Source organism: Pundamilia nyererei, unplaced genomic scaffold, assembly GCF_000239375.1.
Source record: "Pundamilia nyererei isolate P.nyererei 1_Seehausen unplaced genomic scaffold, PunNye1.0 scaffold00051, whole genome shotgun sequence".
NCBI lineage: Eukaryota > Metazoa > Chordata > Actinopteri > Cichliformes > Cichlidae > Pundamilia > Pundamilia nyererei.
Window position 1 is genome coordinate 792,095 of NW_005187452.1, and position 20,460 is coordinate 812,554.

Here is a 20,460-nt window from a genome sequence, read left to right on the forward strand (position 1 = left end):
AACAGACCAGACAGTGTTGCATGTCGATGAAAAGTGGGCGTGACTTTCTCCTCTAATGAGAGTGTAGAGCCACGCTCCATGCAGGCCCCGGCTATTCCCCTGTGACGAATACTCTGGAAGATTTCAAAAGACTTTGGATGGAGGAAACGATAGTACAGCACCAATGCTATCACTCCTAAAGACAAAAAAAAAACAAGTGTCAGGAAGAGGAACATTGAGGCCTTGAAAAAGTTGTTGTGTTCCCTTTTTATAACTTGAATTTGCACATGTTCTGCGTCTCACCAATGAGGAAGCTGCAGAACACTGCAGCTGGGATTCCCACAGTATCCCAGGAAACCATGGCAAACATCCAGGAGGATGCCAGAAGAAGAAAAGCGTTCTCTAAGAACATAACCTGAGGAAGAATAAACAGACATCCAATCCCAAATCAAGATTACACTGATTTGACATTTGAATCGTTTATAGCTAATGCATGGCATCTGCTGGATGTTTTTCCCCTCAAATAATATTAAAGATTAAACATTTGAAAAACACTCTATGATCCCAATAATGCGAGTAACTATCTTTGTTAGCACGGTAAAAAGCCGTCTGTGAAAAAAGTACTAATGTGAAATTTTCAGCATTTTATGTATTCCACCTAAACGCTAAAGTAAAAAGCAAAGCTCTGCACAGCTGAAATGCAATCATTTTCAAAGTCATTTTCAAATATTATGTATGCTTTCAGGTTTCTGATGATGTACTAAACTTACAGCTTTTCTTTTTCAAATGTAATTTGTTACAGTGTCTCTGTTTTGTCAGAGCCCCCGGCATATTAAACCCACAATATCATGAGCAGACAAGCTTGAAGTGAACACAAACACACATACCAGATAAAACCCAGCCATGCGGTATCTAGATTGACCGTACTTCACGTTGAGGAAGAGGAAGATGTGAATAGCTCCCAGAACAAGATTGAAGAGCCTCCATCGGCTTGTTGACCTTATGATATCCGTCTGCTGGGACACCATCCAAAAAGTTGCTCCCAGCCAGTGGACACCTGAAACAGACACAGTCCTCTTATGCTTTTTCTTTTTTTTTTGTACACTGTTACAGTGATGGATGCTCATATTAAACAGGGTCAAAGTTTCAAACAGTTTTTCTACTGTTCATTCTGTGTGATGTCAAAGACAGAGGCTATCCCTAGCTGCCCACAACTGGCTGTGAAGACTCACCGATGACCCCGAGGATCCACTGTTTGAAGATACGTGTGAAGAGCATGAGAATGGCAAACCTGGATCCCAACATACTGACCTGCAGAAAGAGAAACCATACGTGTACCAAAAACACAAGCAAAACAACAAAACACATGCTTATGACATGCCAAACACAGACGCAGTAGCATTACTGATACTGTTAGATACTATGTTGTAAACACTGCTTGTTGCGAAAGCTGTTAAACATGCCCACCCTCCACAGCAGTCGACAGAGCATGGCAGCTGGTGTCATTTGCAAGTGTCCTGGTCTGATGAGTGAACAGGCTCTGGCATAGAGCACTAAGGCCCAGCCAAGAGAAACCAAACACACTGCAAAACACACTGAGGCTGGCGAGAGAGAGAAACAGTGTGTGTCAGAGTGAGACAGAGAGAGAGAGAGAGAGAGAGAGAAAGAGAACAAGGACAAGAAATATGAGTACACTGACACAAGACTTCAAGATACAAAACTGTCACAGGCATAATGCTGGAATCAGATTTACAGCAGCAATACCAGTTAAAAGGGTATATTCTGAATTAGTTCTCTGTTAACATTTACTTTAACATTATTATTTTAAATAAATCACAAAACAAGTATGTTATGAACTACCTGGTCAGCTGAGGGTACTGTCAAAAACTAAATGACACTGTTTATTTAAAGATTTATTTCAGCTCTTCCCTTATACACAAGCCATAGTAGATCATAGTAGATGACTTTTAGAGCACATGCCCTTTGTGATCTAACCCCTAAGGAATCTGTCTCCTCCAGTTCAGGAACTGGGGATATTTTCTGATGTGATAGGCCGAAGTGTAAATGACTACACCGTGAAGCAACACTTAAACTGTACATTTTCTAAATTTAACCTTAGATCACTTAACTTGAGAATAAAAGTGGTCCTAGAAAAGAGCCCTGTTGCACACCTTTCTTTATTCTCAAAGCTAACAATTTGAATATTTTTATTTAAAAAAAAAACTACATTAATCTCAAAACTCTCTGAATAAGAGAGACCTTACAGCCAGCTAAGGTCTCTCTTATTCATCTTAATTTAAGTCCCTACCATCTTCTCAAAACTATCTGAGAGTAAATTTGTTTATCCGCTGCTTAGCAGTGAGTAGTTAGCACACACTGGATTTATTTCACTAATAGCTCAATGTTCCATCTGGAAATAATACAAAAAAATAAACAGGCAGACTAAGCTAGAAAAGACTACAACAAGTATCCAACACTGAGATTTTTTTTATAGCTGAAGGTTGTTAGTCCTGTTGCAGCACTTTCACATTAAACTTTTATTTCATCTTGATTGCATAGCCAAAGGCCATAAGAGAGGCATTATGAACCTATCCACTGCTGTAAGATAGGCATAGGTACACTCCGACAGTAAGTGGTGATGTTACTGGCTACCAGTAACATCACCACCAACAAATACTATCCAGACTCCAAATTTACAACAACTGATTACCTCCTTTTATTTTTTCATTATATATTTTTATCTCTCCATATTTTGTGTATTTTATTCTGCACATATAACACATCCTATTCTGTAAATATGTTATTTATTGTGATTATTACTTGCTTTTCTTTTACCGCCAATCTGAGACAGTACTCCTACTCCTATGTACTATTGTAGAAAGTATGACTGTGCAATGACAATAAAGAGTTAAAGTTTAATTAAATGTCCTTTTTCTGATCTTATTATCAAACTTGAACACACGCTTTCTGGTTTCTGACTACCTGGAGATTTGACTCCTATATCAGTACAAATTAGCACATAAGCGTGGAGTAGCGTCTCGGGGAGGGTGACGACCAAGGCTTCGAACAGACGTATGGCAGATGCATCAGCCTGCTGCATGATCTCACTGTACGTATCCTCATCTGGCAGGTGCATGCACTCCCACAGCCTGTGAAAACCAAAGATGAAAATAAATTAAGAGTTATACAAAGAGAGAGAGAGAGACCTTTCTCATTTATGATCATACAAATCTGGAACTTAAACCTGATTATTGGACACTGACTGATTAAATTAATTAATTATTACCTTTTGAAAAGTCCCAGATGCAGTATGTGTGTCCAGGTGAGAGACTTCCTGCGAATTCGTCCGTCTGACAGGTACCAAAGGTAACTCAGCCACTGGGGACCCCAACCTGATCATAAAGAATTATAAAAATGAATAACAATTTGTTTTTCTAGAGTTATTTATTGATCTGTTTGTTGTAGATGTAGTCACCTGGCAGCAGGAACAGGGCAGTGAAGCCAGCAAGATAGCCATAGTTGTAGTTGTGACCGATCCACAGATAGTACACGAAGCAGTAGATCACTGAGGAGAAAGGGAAAGATGTTACCTATAGCATGTCACGCTTACAGGCTGCAAACACTCAGACAAAAAAAACTTGCCATACAACCTGAAATACACATGCAGGCACTACATGCATTTATTTAAGTAGTGAGTGAAGTATATTTAAGAGTGTTACTTAAATAAACTGTTTTGTAAAATAGGCTACATCTCACAGTGGCCTTACATAACATGACATAAAGTGCTCTTAGGTTTAACAATGAACTGTGAAACTGTGAAACTCAGGGATGTTAGATGTTAAAAATAATAATTTATCCCACAAACCTAACAGTAAAATAAAAATACCAATATTTTTCCCTTTTTGCTTATTTTGTTTTCACAGCATTCATCTCTTCTTCTCCTTTCTTTGAATATTTGGCCAGAGCAAAATTAATGTGAAAGAACAGATAAATCATCACTGGTCAGTATACTGATCCATTTCTACCTAAATTCTTTTCTGACATGAACATGCACTCAGCTGATTATGACTTTGCACACAACACGCTTGACCTTTTTTTTAAATATAAAATATAACAACTAACTCACAAATCAAACAGTACAGAAAGTTGTTAAAATAAGATCAACTTTGCCAAATTCAAATGGTCATTGAAACAAAACACAGTGCACAGTAACATGGTTCTGCTCTCCGGCGTAATAAGTACATGTAAGAAACATTTAATTAAGTAGAATTCCCCATGTCCTTGTCCTTTCAAATCTCATATCTTTACTTTCACATGAGTGAGTGATACTGCCTAAACCAGATGTTATTTGGATGAGCCTCACCAGCACATGCAATTATATGATTAGCATGATTGTTGCATTCACTGACTGTCTGATCTCAGACACCTGAACACCATCTGCTCAGCAGTGGAGATGCATCTAAATCCTGAGATCAAGTGTTCCTCCTCATTGGGCCGCTGAGCTTTCTGTTTGTTCTGCTTTACTACAGTTATGTGTCCTGCAGGTAACCTGTTGCAGCTCTGTGAAGCTCAGTTTTTCAAACTGTTTCCAGTTTTTGCAAGTGTTATTATTATTATTTTTAATAAAGCTAAGGAAGCTCTGTAATGATTCTCTCCCATTTATTTTAATTACTTGCTTAAATGTTTTGTGCAGATAACTGAACTTCTAATACTAAGAAAATTCCTATTTTTTATTTTTTACATGGCATTTGCTTTCTTCTTGCATCTGTAACATTGCTGGATCCTCTTTGTTGGTACTTGGTTAATAAATTTTAATCTTTGCCACACAGAACAATGGTTCAGTGTTGTTGTTTTTTTCTTGTGTTCTTTGCTGGGATTCATATTTTGGGGGCAGCTGTGTTGCTTGCTGTACCACCCTAGTCTTGAATAGAAGGGCAGAGTGATTATACCAACCTCATAAACTACAACATTACTGCAGTGCATACACCCACATACACCCATTCTAAGAACAGCTGATCTCTTGGCATTACACTGACTCTGATTTTAGATATATTGTGTGCATGTGTTAAAGCTAACGTTGCACTCTCTTCTATAGGATTGTTTATGTCAGGACTAACCTAAAGCATGTGATCAGTGGATCATTGCCAAAACATGCACATTTCAGTCTGCAGTGTGTCTCCACACTTTCTCATTGACCTCTGTTGTGCACTTCATCCCATCCAAGTTTCATTGACAACAGGCCGGCTGATGCCTCTCCTCTCCACATCACACTCTCTGAGGCTCTGCAGCTCTGCCTCCCTCCATCCCTGCATACATGTAATCTGAATCGTTTCAGCTCCGAAACAGGCGGGCTGTCCGGACAGACTAGGCCCCGTCCTGGGGTACGCCCATCCCCTCCGTCCATTCATGTACCTCCAAAAAAGAGCGCTGAAATATGACAACATGGCTCCCCTTTGTTTTTATCACCCAGACCAAGAAAAGGCACAGTTCAAATTATAGGAAAAGTCTGACATGAGTCAGCAGTCCTGCCGCATACAGGATTTCATAACGAGCGGGGTACAAAAATAGGAAAGAGACGCTGTGACTGCGGACTTCTGCTGAGGCTCTATTATTCATGAAAGCACAACGGAGACGCTGAAGTAAAAACAAATGCACAACTTTGTATTTTAACGTAGAACAAGATGTCACCCTAACCCCCCCCTGTCTCATCCAGGCCATCCCTCTGCATCCACTGTAGTCCTCACACTGCACATCCACACGCCGCGGCCAGAAAAGCACGCACAAACGCGCACGCACACACAGTAAAGTAAAAAAAAAAAAAGGCAGCGTTTCGCACAGGTAGGTGATCACAATCGGCCAAAACAGCGACAGAGGCATAATGCTCAGTTATGTGTGTGTGCATATGTTTTGCATGTATGGATGTAGATGTATGTGTCCCAGGTAGGACTCACGCGCCGTCCTCTCTGCAACCAGGAGAAATGCGGTAAAGAAGAAGACGCAAACTTGGCAGCACGGCATGCAGGCCCCTCCATTACTGGGGGTGGCCGAATAGTCTCGCATCGTGGAATTAAACCCTGAAAAGGGAGGTTTTCGGGGATAACAGCGTGCTAGTCTTCAGGCCGGTCCGTGCTGTTCTGGTCTCGGTCGGGAGTGTAGCTGCAGCAACCCGCTCTCCCAGCCCCGTGTCCCCGTCCCGGCGTCAGCGCTCGTCCCGTTAAAGCGATAGCACCGATGTTTCAGGACTTAGTAAGATGCATTGGTATTGCCTAGATTTTTATACAGTCAAATCAGATAAATATGAAGTTGTTCTCTAAGCTAAGATTTTGGACTGAAATTGTAAAAGCGAAATGATTTTTCCCTGCAATCTTCTGCTCAGTCATTTTTGTTTTGACATTTTGTCATTCAAGACATAAAACTTCATAGGTCAAGAATTGTGTGTTGTGTCTGTATCGTTCTGTCTGGTGTTGCACTGCCTTTGCACTTTGTGTAGTCCTGTGTTGATCGTCTGTTATATATTATAGGTTTCACCATGGTCTTGAACGAACGTTGTCTTGCTTCACTGTGTACTCTACCACTGTACATGGTTGAAATGACAATAAAGCCACTTGACCTGAATTAATGCATTAGGTAGGGTGATCTTATGATGGTGAAATGATAGCTTTGCGCATTTATGTTAGACATATATTTTTCAGCTTACTGTACAGTTATCCTGTTTTGGTTTAATTAAATTTTGCTTTTCCCTTTATTTATTTATTTATTTATTTATTACATTTATACAGCTGTACATAAATAATGGGGTGAATGGTTATGGCTGAGTTTTCCAAGATGAGCTGCAGAGGCATATTTTGGACACCAGATGGCAGTAGAGACAGCGTCACAGTAAATAATAGAGTACACTGCTTGCACTGGTTTTTGTCCATTAAATGATCACGTTTTTGTGCAACTAAGTATGTGGGTACCTGCAGTGGCGATATCAAGGTCAAAACCTTTCTCTAGGTGATTCTGTCATGCTTTATGCCCTACATTCAGAGCTTCTCTTCTTTGTCAAACCACTTCCCTGTCCACCACAACCCTTGGCATACACTCAAAGCCGAGGGTTGTGGTGTTTGGGCTTTGGTATTCATTCAAATAATTACTTGAATGAACATAAAAAAAATCATGGAAAGGATTTCCACATGATTAAATTGCTTTATTTTACCATCATGCAATGCTGTTATTCCAACTTAATGTACTTGAGTTGGACCAACTTAATCGATTAATGTTGAATAAACTTATTTGCTGCAGTCAAGTCCAGAATAGAAAGCCATTTATTAAAGTGTAACTCTGTTCCATGATTATTTTAGGTTCATTTAAAGAGTTATTTTTTGGAGTGTTCAACAAAATATAGTCTGGTCAACATAAAACTTGTCATGGACATCTTTTTCCCTCCAATTTAATGGATTTATAAAATTCATATGGTTTTATAACTAGTAGTATAATAGTAGGTGGGCTGGAGCCTATCCCAGCTGTCAGAGGGCAAGAGCCAGGATACACCCTGGACAAGTCTGTCACAAGTAACACCGTATGGCCTCTTGCACTCACATGGGTAATTTAGAATCACCAACCACCCTTGCTAGATCGTATCATCTCAACAATAATAAATTTAACTAAAATGAATTTCATGCACTGTAGGAACATAAAAATTTTTTGTTCAAATTATTTTGTTCAAATTACAATTAGACTCTTTCCAGTCGTTAAAGGTGACTGTACACACCATTTCCCCGGACCACATGCCCTCGTTATGTTGTTCTTATTGGCACAATTCAAAAGTGTACATTCAAACTGTAACCCTCACCATCATGGATTCTGCCAACAAACTTAGTAGAGGTGTGTACCACGGACCCAAAACAGACCAAAAAAACCACTGAAATTAAAGTTTATTCACTTTTTCAACTCTTCAACACAGATTTAAATGGAGCATGAGCTGCTAATACATTGTGTGATATGCAGAAAGACCTGCAGCTGATTAGCTGCCATCCTAAGCAATTTCTGTCATAATTATTAGTACACAGTCATTAGGAGATTCAGAATTCTAGCAATATAAGCACCAGTATATCTCCATCTGTGCATCGAGTTATTATGCTGCTCTGTAGAGTGGAAGTTTTACATCTATCTCACCACATTTACACTTTTTCCCTTCTGTTGCCTTTAATTTTACAGTTTCCAGAACTCACAGTGGGATTATAGCAGGTTCACAAACAAATAAGAGTAGATGAGAAAAGTGCAAAAACGTGGACCATATCTTGATACCAGTGTTTAAGACAGTAGTTCTCAGACTGTGGGTAGATGCCACTTGTGGGGCACTGAGTTACTGCATTAAACGAAAAAAGGTATCATGGGGACCCTAAAAAAAGGCTCTAAAGCAATACAATGAAAATCATGTGACTATAGTTACATAGATGACAATCACCCAATGTTAGTGGAGTAGGATTAAGTAGGGCGTACCAGAAAAGGTTTGAGAACCACTGATTGAAAATTAATCCAAATGTTATGCAAATGTTTTTGCTTTTATTTGGCCTTAAAACAAAGTACTAAAGAGAATAGTATTGACAATAATTAAACAATAAGTTATTGTTTAAAATCTTTCATTAGATTCTGTTTAAATTCAGTCATCATTAAATTAAGTTGACAGAATAAATTAAAAACATTCCCATTAGTAAATTGGTAATCTAATGCACCGATAGAAAAGTGGCTGTTAAAAAGCTGATACTTTCCAGTACAGATGGTTGGATTGTGATCAGTTTAACAAGCCAAGATCCTTGCTTTGGTGACCCCGTGTGAATAAGAAAGCAGCTAAAAGCTTGCTTAATCTCATCATTTCATTTCAGACTGTACACTCACACACAGCTGTAGCCTCTGTTATGCCCCCTGTTTGCTATACTTCTCAAAGCACTTGTTAATAATAGAAAAGTTAGAAAATCCCAGCGACTTTATGGCAGCAGCTACATATCGCAGATTCTCTGAAATATCTGCTACGGCTGGCAGCAGTGGTGGTCATCTGTGCTCTTTGTGTCTCTACCAGTTGATGTTTCGGGGCATTCTTCTTCCAAAAATGTCATTGCTGTCTCTTGTTGGATGACTGAACTATCGCAGCTCATATGTTTTCATTAATTTACACAGTAGAGGGACTTCTCCAGGCATTTCTTTCAGTGACAGTTTCACAAGAGTCACATTGGCACAATACATCAGTCCAGTAAGCTGATGGCTATTCGTGTCATATAGTATTTATTCACCTATATAGCTATTAGATCCGTTTCCATCCATCAGCTGTATGTTTGTTTCCTTCTTTTTTCAGTCTGTATCTCAGTCTGCGCATCTCTCTGTTTACTGTTGTTTCAATAATATCTGTTAAGACTTTGAGTGACTGTACTGATGTCTGGTTGTCCGTTCATCCAGATCTCTCGGAGGATCCTCTCCCGCTCTTCTAGCCTCTGGGCCCGGTCCAGCTCTGATGACACACATACACAGAATAAGTTTTATGGACACTGTCCATTCATGTTACTGTCAGATTTATTATTTATTTATTATTCTATTTGAAGATAGGAGCATGTGTGTGTGATTATGTCTGGCTGCCGTGCTCATAGAGACATAACCAGAGCGTCACACCAACACAGTGTGAGATTTCAGCAGTCTTATTCTAATTAATTCATTGCTGTGGACACTGTGCAACATGGGTGAACAAACAGTATATAAAAGATGGCTTCCAGGTCTGAAAGGGGAAACCAGACGTGCTTTAAACTTGCATTCTAATCCAGCAGGGGTGACCTTTGGTTGCAAAAGAAGGCTGTTGGTATTGAAGTCTATGAGAAAATGAGTCTTTTGTAGACTTTGGTAAACACTTTCCAGATGAGTGTTATGTCTGGGTTTCTGTTAGCTAGTTTGTGGACTATGTTATTGGGCTTCTAATCCACCAATAAGTTATAAACACAGAGTCTGCCTTTATGTGTCTACGTCCTATAGAAGCTTGTTTTCACCAATAAAATGAATAAATAAATCAAATTGCCATGCAGCTAGCTGAGAAAAATTTAGGAGTGCATGCCTGTCTGATGTTTGTGTTGCAGTAAAATGATGCATAATGAATCAGAAATACAGAGGAGCATGTGTTAAAAGAAGCACAACACAATAACTTTATGTTAAGTCTGCTATTTGAGTAAATGTACTTTCAAAACTGCTTTTTATTAAAACATTTCACTGGACTACGATTCATATCTAAAGGATCGGATCATCTGAATCACAGCAATACTATGATGTCATATGATGTGTGGGTTATCAAATTAGGAGACCTTATTTTAAAGGAAACAGCTTGCTGAATGTGTGAATGATGTCTTAGTGTGTGGATGGTGACATTGGTGTGCGTCAGTGGTGTACGTGTCTGCCACAGATACCCTCAGCCGATGTGAACATGGTGGCGTGCATTAGGGATCTCTCAAAGCGTCTGCGTCTCCGGGCTGATGGATCAGTTGTGTCATCCCAGTCCTCAGACTCACTTTCCCCAGTGGGCCCAGTCTCTCCAGAGGGGACGACGGCAGTATTGTCTGGGTTACTGTCTGCGGGCTGATGGTGGTGACAGCTGTGATGCCGACGATGTTGGAGTCTGTTCCTTGGGCGATGGGGAAGATTGTTAGTGTTGCCATAGTGGCAGTCTGCTCGACAGTGTATTTGGAAGACGATGGCGCACAGTGTGACAAGAAGGCCAACGCACACGCCGCCAAGAAACACAAGCGCTGTCCTCTCGGGTTGGTCTGTAAGAGAGGCAGGATAAATTAACAAATAAATTAACTGCTGTTTCATCCTTCTCTCAGTCCCTCCCTGCACAGTCTTTAGTCTTTATGTACTACGTTTTCAGACATCCCTCACCTGTCTGTTGTCTTTACACTGTTTCCACCTTCTGACCTCCACACATCTGTCTTTGAGCCAGTGGGCCAACGTCGCTGATCCCTTTTCAGCTTTCAATGCCAGAAAAATGTTTGACATGTTTGTATCTGCTTTGTGTTTTCTAGATCAAATTAATTTTAGTGCATGGGCCCTAAAGCCCCTAGTTTGGTCTCTAGAAGATCAGACCAGTGAAACCTTTTCCTTCTTTTATATAGTGTAAAAATGCATGTATGTTCCCATGTAAAAAGAAAAAAGAAATCAATAATAGGTCTTGCTTTTTTCAAAATGAGTCAGTCTACTGTTATTACAAAGAAATATTACTGCCGTAAATCAAAGAACCATCTTGGTTCAGTGTAATGTAACAGAGCAGCAGTAATATTTTTGCCAGTTAGAAAGCTGTGAAACATGTGGCTCAGATTAAACTAACAATGCAGACAAACACTCTCATGAACTAATCCTTTCTTCATGATTTGATACACAATCCATCCTATGTGGGAAAATACAGTCAAAGTGTGATAAATGATTCCTTTTTTTCTGCAGTTTTCACATGTTCTGAAGGCAGATGTCAAACTTTTAACAGACCTGTTCTTGCTCTTTGTTTCATATCCCTAGTAGGTTTATGTGCTAATATTATGTGCTAAGTTAAAGAAATTAGCACATAATATTTTCTCATCACATCAATCCCACATAAAAGCTTCTTTTTTTTTTTCCAATTGGACCTACTGTACCTGCAATGAAGGTGTAAGCAGCCAGTATGTTGCTAAGCAATGCCATCTCCTGGGACACCACCTTCACTTCCATATTTGGGCTTCCTGTTGTTGGAGCGCTCATGTTGTGGTTACTATTTTTCCTGCAGAAGTCAGTTCAGCACCTCATGATAAGGAGGATTTTCCCTGAATTCTTAAACCTGTAAATACCCTAAAACATAAGAATGAGAAACAAATTAGAAAATGAATAGCGTAAGTAACTTCAATAAGTCATGTACTAAAGCTAAACTACATTCATGTGAACAAGTTTGTTTTCTCAGGACTGCATGCAATCCTCAGAAGAAGAAAAAACAAGTATACCCTCACTACAGGAATTAAGAGGGAAAGTAGCAAATAGGTGTTGCTAATCAAATGCACATGATTGATCGTCAGAAAATGTGAGCACCTCTATAGTTTTGCCAGTTTGCTGGTTGAGAGCATTTAAATGAGTGCTAAGACAATGCAACGATCTTCCCAAGTGTGGAGGTCCCAGCAAATTCACCTTAGGCCATGCAATGCTCAGTGAAACTGCAAAAAAAAGAGTTACAGCTCATACTTTGCTGGCCTCAGTTAACATGATATTACATTTCGTGACAATACAGTTAGAAAATGACTAAGCAAGGCAGCAGGGCTTAGGTTTGCCCCACCTGAACAAACCTCAAAACAAACAATGTTGTTTGGACAGAAGAGACCAAAGTTGGAGATGATGTACAATAGCATGCTTGGTGAAAACCAAACATGCATGTCAGGGCAAACAACGCATGTGTCAAGCACGGTGGTGGAGGAGTGATAATTAGCCCTAAATCCTGGCCACAAATGGATCATGAAATAGAACAATGGTACCAAGCAGAGCAGCAAATCTACCACGTTTCACACGTTCATGTGAGCCAGTTGTCCACATTAAAGTGAGTACAGGGGAAGGGTGGAAAATAAAGGTACCCCTGGTAACCCCTTTTCAGTTTAACAACAATCAAAACTGTGGCTTTATGGAGACAAGTCAAAGTGGTTAAACTGTCATTTAACAAGTTAAAGTTAATCACAGAGGACTTTGAAACACTGATGCCTTACCCATCAATCTGTACCTCCCTCCCAGTTTTCACCATCATTATCAACATGCCTGAGCTGTTTTCCTGCAGCGTTTAAAAGAGAAAAAAACAAAAAACAATAATTAGGCATCCATACCTCAGATAATATTTTGTTTTTGGCACAAAAAACATGCATGTATTCACACATTCTTTTGTGCACTTAAGTCAGTTTTGCAATATCTGTGCAGCACACAGACATGAACACACACGATTTAGTGCAGAGCTCATTCACTTGAGAGAGGGTGTTTGGAAGTAAAGGAAAGCCAGCGTGGAGATTTTCAAAACCAAGTATTTTTACACAAAACAGTTCATAGACGTGGACATTGTTTTAAACGTGAAGATTGAACATCAGAATAATTTCTTACTTTGTCGACCACTAGGTGGCAACAAACAGCTGCGAGTGTTGCTGAAAGCTCAGGAGTTCAAGGCTTCCCATTAAGACTTTGCGAACCTGGCAACAGACTCAAGCACACATGCTGCCGTGCACCAGCTTATAACTGACAAAGTAACTTTAGTGCTGAAAAGCGCTCATTTCTAATGTGCTAAAGTTGCAATGCAGATGTGTGGAAAGAAAATAAAAGCATAAGAAGGTTGCAGTAATGTCTCAGGACTTAAACAGCTTGGCTGTAGCTCTGCATAGATGGATGTTTGGCTTTGAGCACACTGAATTCTAACTTAAATCACGTTAACTTTCAGCCTTTTAAAGCCTAAAAGAAGTACAGCCTAGAATCAAGCTCATGTTTTTGGCTTGCAGACAGTGCTATTCGTGCTTTTAGATTGTTTTAGTGTATCAGCCTGAACTACATCCTCCAGCTAAAATCTTTGCTGCTACCTAATATTGCAGCTCAGCCGAAGGGGACATTGTTAATGTTTAGTTCCTGTCATGCTGTCATGAGCATGAGTCTCTTCGCACAGACAGATGCGCTTCTTTTTACAGAGAAAATGATTTCTACATGAAAGGGCTTACAACAACGTTTGTTTTTGAGTAACCGATTTCTGGGAAGTTTTTTTTCCCCCCACATGTATTTTTTGTTTGCTTTGAAGAACAGTTCAGCCGGATGCATAGAATTACAGGCCAGAGCAAAAATAAATGTAGTGGTGGTGAATTGTTCCTTTAAATTGTCTACATTTACTCTACGGTTTATTACCGTCTCTTGTCAGTGAGCAGAAAACATGAAAGTGGTTTTTAACATGCGCACATTTGGCGCTGACCTGGAAATGTGCTTGTTTCAGAGAGACAGTCCATCAAGTCCGGGCTTCAGACAATGTCATAAATTACCCACACTAACAAGAAGTGTAAGGGGTTTTTTATTTTTATTTTTATCTAGGCCACAGAATAGAGTGTATTATATACGGCCTTTGGTCTGGACATAAAGATCCAAACTTAGACTATCCGGGGCATTTCTTTAAGCTCAAGCATAAAGAGTATGACATGATGGTTGGTGTCATATACAGTAAGTGATGATTATTAAACACTGAAATGAGTAGCTAAATCTCAGGGGGAGAAATTATTAAGTTACAATAAAGCAATATTAATAGTAATTAATAGTAAGAAGAAATACAACAATAACTCTTTAGAATAACCAGCTTAAATTACAAATCATTGTGTTTGAACTCGTTTAGTTCTGTATTTAAATTTCATAGCCCCTGTGTTATCAGTGTTACTGAACTCAAAGCTCGAGTGGCTTTTGGTGTCATTTGGACAAAATAAAAAATTTGAATAAGCTTTCAGAATATTGTAATTCAAGTCTGAAATGGTCTGGACGTTTCTAAAATACTTTGCACAGTCTCGCCTGTTACAAAAGACTCACAGGTCTTTTCATATCAGAACAGATCATTTATGTTTCAGTGTTGGAAATAAGATGCAGTGGGTTAAACAGAAGACCTTCAGAGCACAGTTTATATCTTGCGTGAAGCCAAAAATCAGCTCTGACATGTTCCTAGCACATATGGAGGACACATATGGAGGACGTGCATTGCTTAAAGCGTAGAAGTATGACTGCACGAGTGGGCTGTCTATTCCAGCAGTGTTTTTCTTTTTTCTTTTCTGTATTTCTGCAGACTGCAGTTTTAATGGTTCACATGATTCTTATAATGTGTATGATGGAGTTTGAATGACTTTACTTGTACAGCACCAAGAACAAACCTGCCCCCATCAGCTAGGCCATCTAATAAAAGCTCCCTCTTCCTAAAGATAATCCTAGAGTGTAAGAAAACTGAATTTATACATTAACACCCGCAGCCCTGCAGACATTTACAGTCTTGTTAGAGATAAATGAAAACTTGCGTCCTAAGATACTCTTATTCTCTGTAGCTGCAAAAAATGATGACGATAATAATCAAGCAAAATTTCCAGAAATGACATATTAAATCTGAAAAATGCTTAATGCTTACACAGAAAATGTGCAAAGCACCTCAGAAAGACTTTTCTTTTCTAGCATCTTCTTCAAATAAAATCTCGCTGTAAATAAACTTTATTTAATTTCATAAATGTGATTTCCCCACAGATTTAATACACGTTGTGTGTTCTCCATCAGATTACTTCACCAAGACTCTTTTCTTAATGCCAAACAACAGTAAAGATATCAGCCTATGAAAAGGCAGTGTTTATAAAAACGAGCAATGACACTTTTAAACATGTAAATCTGAACTGTGTAGAAATACAAAGATGCCAAATACTGAATGTTGTGCTCTTGAGCTGCACAGCTGTAAAGACACGGCATTGAAATTTAAACTTGAACAGATGAAAAATGGATGAAGCTCTGAGAGAAGATCAAACTGGCCTAATTTCTCTGGATGTTTTCAGCTGTAAAAACGCTGAAGCGCAGTGCTCTTGACCTGTCGGGAGAAACTAAGAGGACACTAGAGAACAAATCTGCATTTTATCTGTCACGTTTCTGGAAATATGGGCCAAGCGAGAGTCACTTTTGTCCCCTCCTTACTTACTGTTAGGCATAAAAAACACACACCTCGCGCTTTTAATTATGTTAGAAAACAAACTAAAGAGTCGAAAAGCAACTTGTCATCACGGGACGTACAGAAGCAAAGAACAAAAAAACAAAAAAGCAAATCGCATTTCATTAAAGTGCAACATAACACGAGCAAACATAACACAACCTCCAAGCCCTTCTAAAGTCACTGACTGTCAGGGTCATTTTGTGATGTTGTGTGTAAATGCTGCAGGACGTGACTGCCCTTCTCTCGCCCACTCCCCTGCTTACTCTTTCTTTCTGTCTTTAAATATGACAGTATAGCTTCCTGTATGTTACAAAAAAAATAGCATTATACCATCATTAATAATTTATAGTTATGGGTATTAATCACACCTTTTAAAAAATTGTAACACCTATCTACCTTCACAAACAAGCCGCGGGACAAAAAGCAGATGTTCATCAGTATTAGAGTTGAGTGATGAATGAAAAGTCATGCAATAAATTCCTATCAGCCAGCTGATCGCCACAGTTATGTAATGACATTAGTATGAGACGGTTGGCCTGCTGCCAGCTCATTACAGTCAGTCACACTCTGTTCAGCAGTCTAGAAATAATAAGCTGTTTACTCTGATGACTCAACTACATGCGAAAGGCTTTTTCTCACTCTGTACTTCACAGTCGGTCGATTTGCGATGCTCTTCTTTGCTTTCTTCCTTAAAAGCACTTTCTTTCTGATTGTTTGTCCAATAAATATGAAGCCCGTAGGGAACCCGAAGTCCTGCAGAACCATTGGATCAGTGCTCTTGTGTGCATGTGAATGTGAAGTCGTACAAGGGCGTGGCAGTCCTTTGGGCACTGTTCACAGACTTAGGCAGTGGCCGGTCTTTCAGTCAGGCTTTTTGCACTTGTGCGTGCCATCTTTCGTCTTTTCATCCCACTGAAGCAGATGTTTTTCTTTGAAGCTCTCCTGACCCAACTACATTTCAAGCATTTCAAGTGACCATGTCAATATTGGCGGCTTTCTGATCATGTTTGTAGCTAATATGTCTTTGTGGTGATGGTGTGTCCGCCCAGGTGAGTGTTTCTTCAAGGTTCACAGAGGAGGTATTTGGGGATTCAGCCATCTTCTGTATGGTGCACATGATCAGAGAAAGCCTAGTTTCTGGAGGAGTGTTGCTCAGGGCAAAACATCTCTGGTGGGAACTTTTTCTTTCCAAGAAATGCAGAATATTCAATGAACGCAGTGCCCGTACAAGGCATGAAATTCCTTCTGCTGATGTGGAAGTGTTCATGTGAGGTTCATGTGCTCACCACACTTTTTGTTTACCTTGCAAGGTCTTTTTTCATACTTATTGAATTGTATGCTGATATGTTAGAGACATTCAACATTTCAGCCCTGGATATTTATCTTTTTGATGCTGATCGTTAGAATAAAGTGCATACATGACCCCCACAGCATGCAGTGCAAGAGGTAGGACACCAGTCCGTCAGTTATTGGAGGCAGTTTTTGGCAATCGTGCGTGGAAACAGCAGTGTCATCAGCAAAGAGGCCTTTTTCGACCTTTTAACCTTTGTAGGTCAAACAGCTTCTTGTGGGCTTCACTGTGGAGGTAGGTGACCGCAGTAAAGTGGCCAAATGACCAGAAAAGAACATTCAAAATAGCTGAAATTTCAAAATAAAGGTGTGGTTTGTATAGTCTTGCATACTCTGATGGGCATGTCGCAGTCACAGATCTTCTTCATGTTGTCACTGAAGGAGTTCGCTGGCTTTTCTCAAGGATCATGAAAAGATTGTATCTGCTCTCTATGTTGAATGCTCTGTGAACCTGATGACGGTAATGTAGTAGAGTCCCTGTTTTTTGCTACTTCTCCTATGATTGCCAACCATGTCCAAGCTTGTTCAGATTTGAATGCACACTGACCCTAAATATGAGACGTGGAGCTTCTTCAGCACCAGGTGAGCAAAGATTTACTCACCATACAGAGTATGAATATGCTATGACAGTTTTTGCAGTTCCCTCTGTCCTCCTTGTTCTTCCAGATTGTGATGATATTGGCATCTTTCATGTCCTGGGACACAGCTCCCTCCTCCCAGACAGAGGAGTTAGTGGAGTTAGCCAAGGACTGGTCATCTGGCACACAAGAGCAATGGTTGGCCATCACTGCTTTTTAAACAGTACATGCCTGAGTTCTTGATCTTCTTTAAGATTACTGGATGTCCATGATGCTTTCACTGCTTTGACTGGGTTTCAGCTTTATCCCCTCAAATAGGTCGACTTTAACCTATTTGATGCCCACATCTGCTCCCACTGTATTCAGGAGCAGAGCTCAGGCATTACCTACAAGGGCGGCTCTAATCGCTGTGTTGTGCCGACAAGAAATTTAAAACACATATTTAAACTTTAACTGAACTCATGAATTTGCTTGGAGGGGTTTTCACAAATGCTAAAAGTTTATATCTCATATGTCAGATTGGCTGGATTTGTTTTAAATTGGGTCTGCATAATCTAGGATTATGGCTCAGAGAACGTGAAATTTTGCAATGATATGATTAAAGTTTGTGTGGCTTGTTATACTATATGTATAAATGTACATTTTTAGCAAGAACCCTGGTTCAATCCCCGGTGGACACAGAACTCCCTCTGAGGTTGCGTCGGGAAAGGCATCTGGTGTAAGACTATCTAAACACGCAGAACTACCCGCTGAGGTGACCCCGTATGAATAAGGGAGCAGCTGAAAGTGGCTTTAATGCTAATTTTAAAATACAGAAAATTAAAAAATCAAAAGTCCATCGCTCTCTTTTCAAAACATGCAAAATCAATTACACATAAAAGTCTTTATTGAAATGCTTTGAAATTCCCATAGCTACAGTTTAGATCATCTCACATATTAAGTCAGTTCTCTGTTACTTCTTTTGATGGCTCTGCAGTAACATACAATATTTTATTACTAGTCGTACTTTATGTGAACCATTTTTTATTTTCCTAAACATTTGAACACTTTTGCCCAAAGTATTGGATAACAGAGGTGAAGCCGGCAGAATAAAGTGTGCTTTTCTTCAGGTATTTTGTTGGGCAGTTATTCCCAGCTTTGTTCGGTGATGATGCTTCAGTTTGTAAGAATAGGTGTGGCAATCAATGGCTACCCATGGCTCAGTCATTTACTCTATGGGGATGCAAAATTTCATTGATCACATCTCTGTGAGTCACTGCAGTCCATACATGTGATACCTTTCCCAGATATTATCCAGAGTCCACAGGGTTATATTTTAAATCTTTTTAGTCCCATCACTGCAATGAAAGCAATAAAGGCGTATATCAAGCTCCTTATATATTAATTTTTTTCGAGTGAAGTCTCCTAGACTCCAGCCCGAGGTGTAAAACATGTTGCGCCTTTGTTTTCATACACACTGATGCTTTCTCTCTTTTCTTTTTTTGCATGTCTGGCCAAATTCTTATGTGGCACAATAGCTCTTTGTTTTCCTCCATGTGGTTGAGAAAACTATATAGTTCCTCCGACCCGTGGTGTAGTCCACCACGACACTAACAGAACATACAAAAGCTCTTCCTGCACAGGCTCAATCCTCCACATCATGCTCATCACACTTTAAGCATATTTCTTCCCCCGTGTGTGTGACTGCTGATGCTAATCTAACGTGACACTGGCCTTTCCCTCTGCTGCTGCACCGGAGAGAGAGTGTGCACGCAGATTTAGAAAAAAAAAACAAAAAACGGAAACAAGACAGAAAATTAAAGAAAGGAAAGAAATTACTTGGCGGCACAAAGAGTAATTATATGGAGGGAAAAGTAATCGAGCAGTGAGAAAGACAGATTTGAGACTTCCTACAAAATCATAATAATTACAAGCAGATATAAAAACCAGCAGTGGTGTCACCATGAGCAGTTATCAGCACATGTAAATAAAATGTTTGTACTTACATGTTAATAATCTGAAGAGCCCATCTGCTCTCCTGTCCTCTCATTCCTCCTTTCCTCTTTACTCTGGTCTTCTCTTTTCTCCTCCTCTCGGTACTCCTCTACTCTGTGCTCGACTCTCTCCTCCCCTTTTTTCTCCTCTCCTATTATCTCCACTCTTCTCTTTGCCTTTCTCTCAAAGAATACCAAAAGAAGACTAACAGTACAATTATAAGTATAAATCTCCTCTGCCCTCCCACAGTTGTCAGACAGGCCCAAAAGCCTCCATCTCCTCTTCTCTTTCTTATGTAGATACAAATTAAAAATGTCAGTCATTCTCCTTTCATGCCCTCAGTTCTTCTTTCTTTAATGCCGTAGCAGCAGGAGGAGAAGGTACACTGCTCCGACTGTTTTCCAGAGTGCAGCTTTCCTTTATTCCGTTTTAGTTTTCTTTTTAGAGCGAGACATAGGTCAGCTCCTCGGGGCAGAAATGTGACATGAGAGACCCCGACAGGTCTGCCGAATCTCTCTCCTCTCTCTCCTGTTCCCAAACGTCTGCATGCCCTCCTCTCTGACTCTGCTACTTTTTCCTCTTTCGCTCAACAACGCACACACAGCAGGACACATGTGCAGTTGTAAATGAAGACTCGCTGCCTCTCCTCATTTGCTCTTGGTCTGTTTTTCATGTGGAGCGCTCAGCAGGAGGGAGGAGAGAGAAACACTGAGGAGAGGAGAAGAAGAGGGACAGTGGGGCAGGAAACCAAGCAGAATACAATATTTCATGTGCAGTGTTGAAAAAAAAGTGCTATAATTTAGACGCATCACATGAAATTTCAGAAAATCACATCACGCCTGCACACTGTAAATCTAAGTTTATATATATATATAT

The 20,460-nt window shown here is 39.8% G+C and overlaps 2 protein-coding genes across 6 annotated transcripts in view; both read right to left on the reverse strand.

Annotated features, from left to right (window-relative positions):
• LOC102192211 (XK-related protein 5-like) overlaps positions 1–6,178 on the reverse strand; it is an 11,823-nt gene extending 5,645 nt beyond the window's left edge. For both annotated transcript variants that reach the window (XM_005733293.1, XM_005733292.1), the window contains exons 1-9: positions 5,931–6,178; positions 3,455–3,544; positions 3,266–3,371; positions 2,962–3,128; positions 1,447–1,580; positions 1,212–1,290; positions 867–1,036; positions 283–394; positions 8–175 (exon numbers count right to left, since the gene is read on the reverse strand). In XM_005733293.1, coding sequence (XP_005733350.1) covers positions 8–175; positions 283–394; positions 867–1,036; positions 1,212–1,290; positions 1,447–1,580; positions 2,962–3,128; positions 3,266–3,371; positions 3,455–3,544; positions 5,931–6,039 — 1,135 coding nt within the window. In that variant the 5' untranslated portion in view covers positions 6,040–6,178. The remainder of the gene's footprint in view (positions 1–7; positions 176–282; positions 395–866; positions 1,037–1,211; positions 1,291–1,446; positions 1,581–2,961; positions 3,129–3,265; positions 3,372–3,454; positions 3,545–5,930) is intronic.
• A 1,708-nt stretch (positions 6,179–7,886) lies between these two features.
• On the reverse strand, positions 7,887–19,668 carry LOC102192703 (protein eva-1 homolog A-like). Of its 4 annotated transcripts, none has more exons than XR_001290378.1 (6): positions 19,596–19,668; positions 12,708–12,769; positions 11,622–11,811; positions 10,876–10,964; positions 10,404–10,760; positions 7,887–9,466 (listed from the first exon to the last, which is right to left on the reverse strand). XR_001290378.1 is itself a non-coding variant. In XM_005733295.1 (6 exons), exons 4-6 carry the CDS (start codon positions 11,722–11,724, stop codon positions 9,354–9,356), a joined length of 573 nt encoding a protein of 190 aa, XP_005733352.1. In that variant the 5' UTR covers positions 11,725–11,811; positions 12,046–12,167; positions 12,708–12,769; positions 19,596–19,668; the 3' UTR covers positions 7,887–9,353. The 4 variants fall into 4 exon arrangements, 3 of the variants coding, with proteins under 3 accessions (XP_005733352.1, XP_005733351.1, XP_005733353.1); XM_005733295.1 differs by lacking the exon at positions 10,876–10,964 and adding an exon at positions 12,046–12,167; XM_005733294.1 differs by lacking the exon at positions 10,876–10,964.
• Between the last annotated feature and the right edge of the window lie 792 nt (positions 19,669–20,460).

Coding starts and splice junctions, on each gene's coding strand:
- LOC102192703 (XM_005733296.1), bottom strand. CDS start 11,724: ATGAGCGCTCCAACAACAGGAAGCCCAAATATGGAAGTGAAGGTGGTG. Junction 10,761..11,621: donor TGCTTACACCTTCATTGCAG/GTACAGTAGGTC, acceptor CCTCTCTTACAG/ACCAACCCGAGAGGACAGCG. Junction 9,467..10,403: donor CATGTTCACATCGGCTGAGG/GTATCTGTGGCA, acceptor GTGTGTCATCAG/AGCTGGACCGGGCCCAGAGG.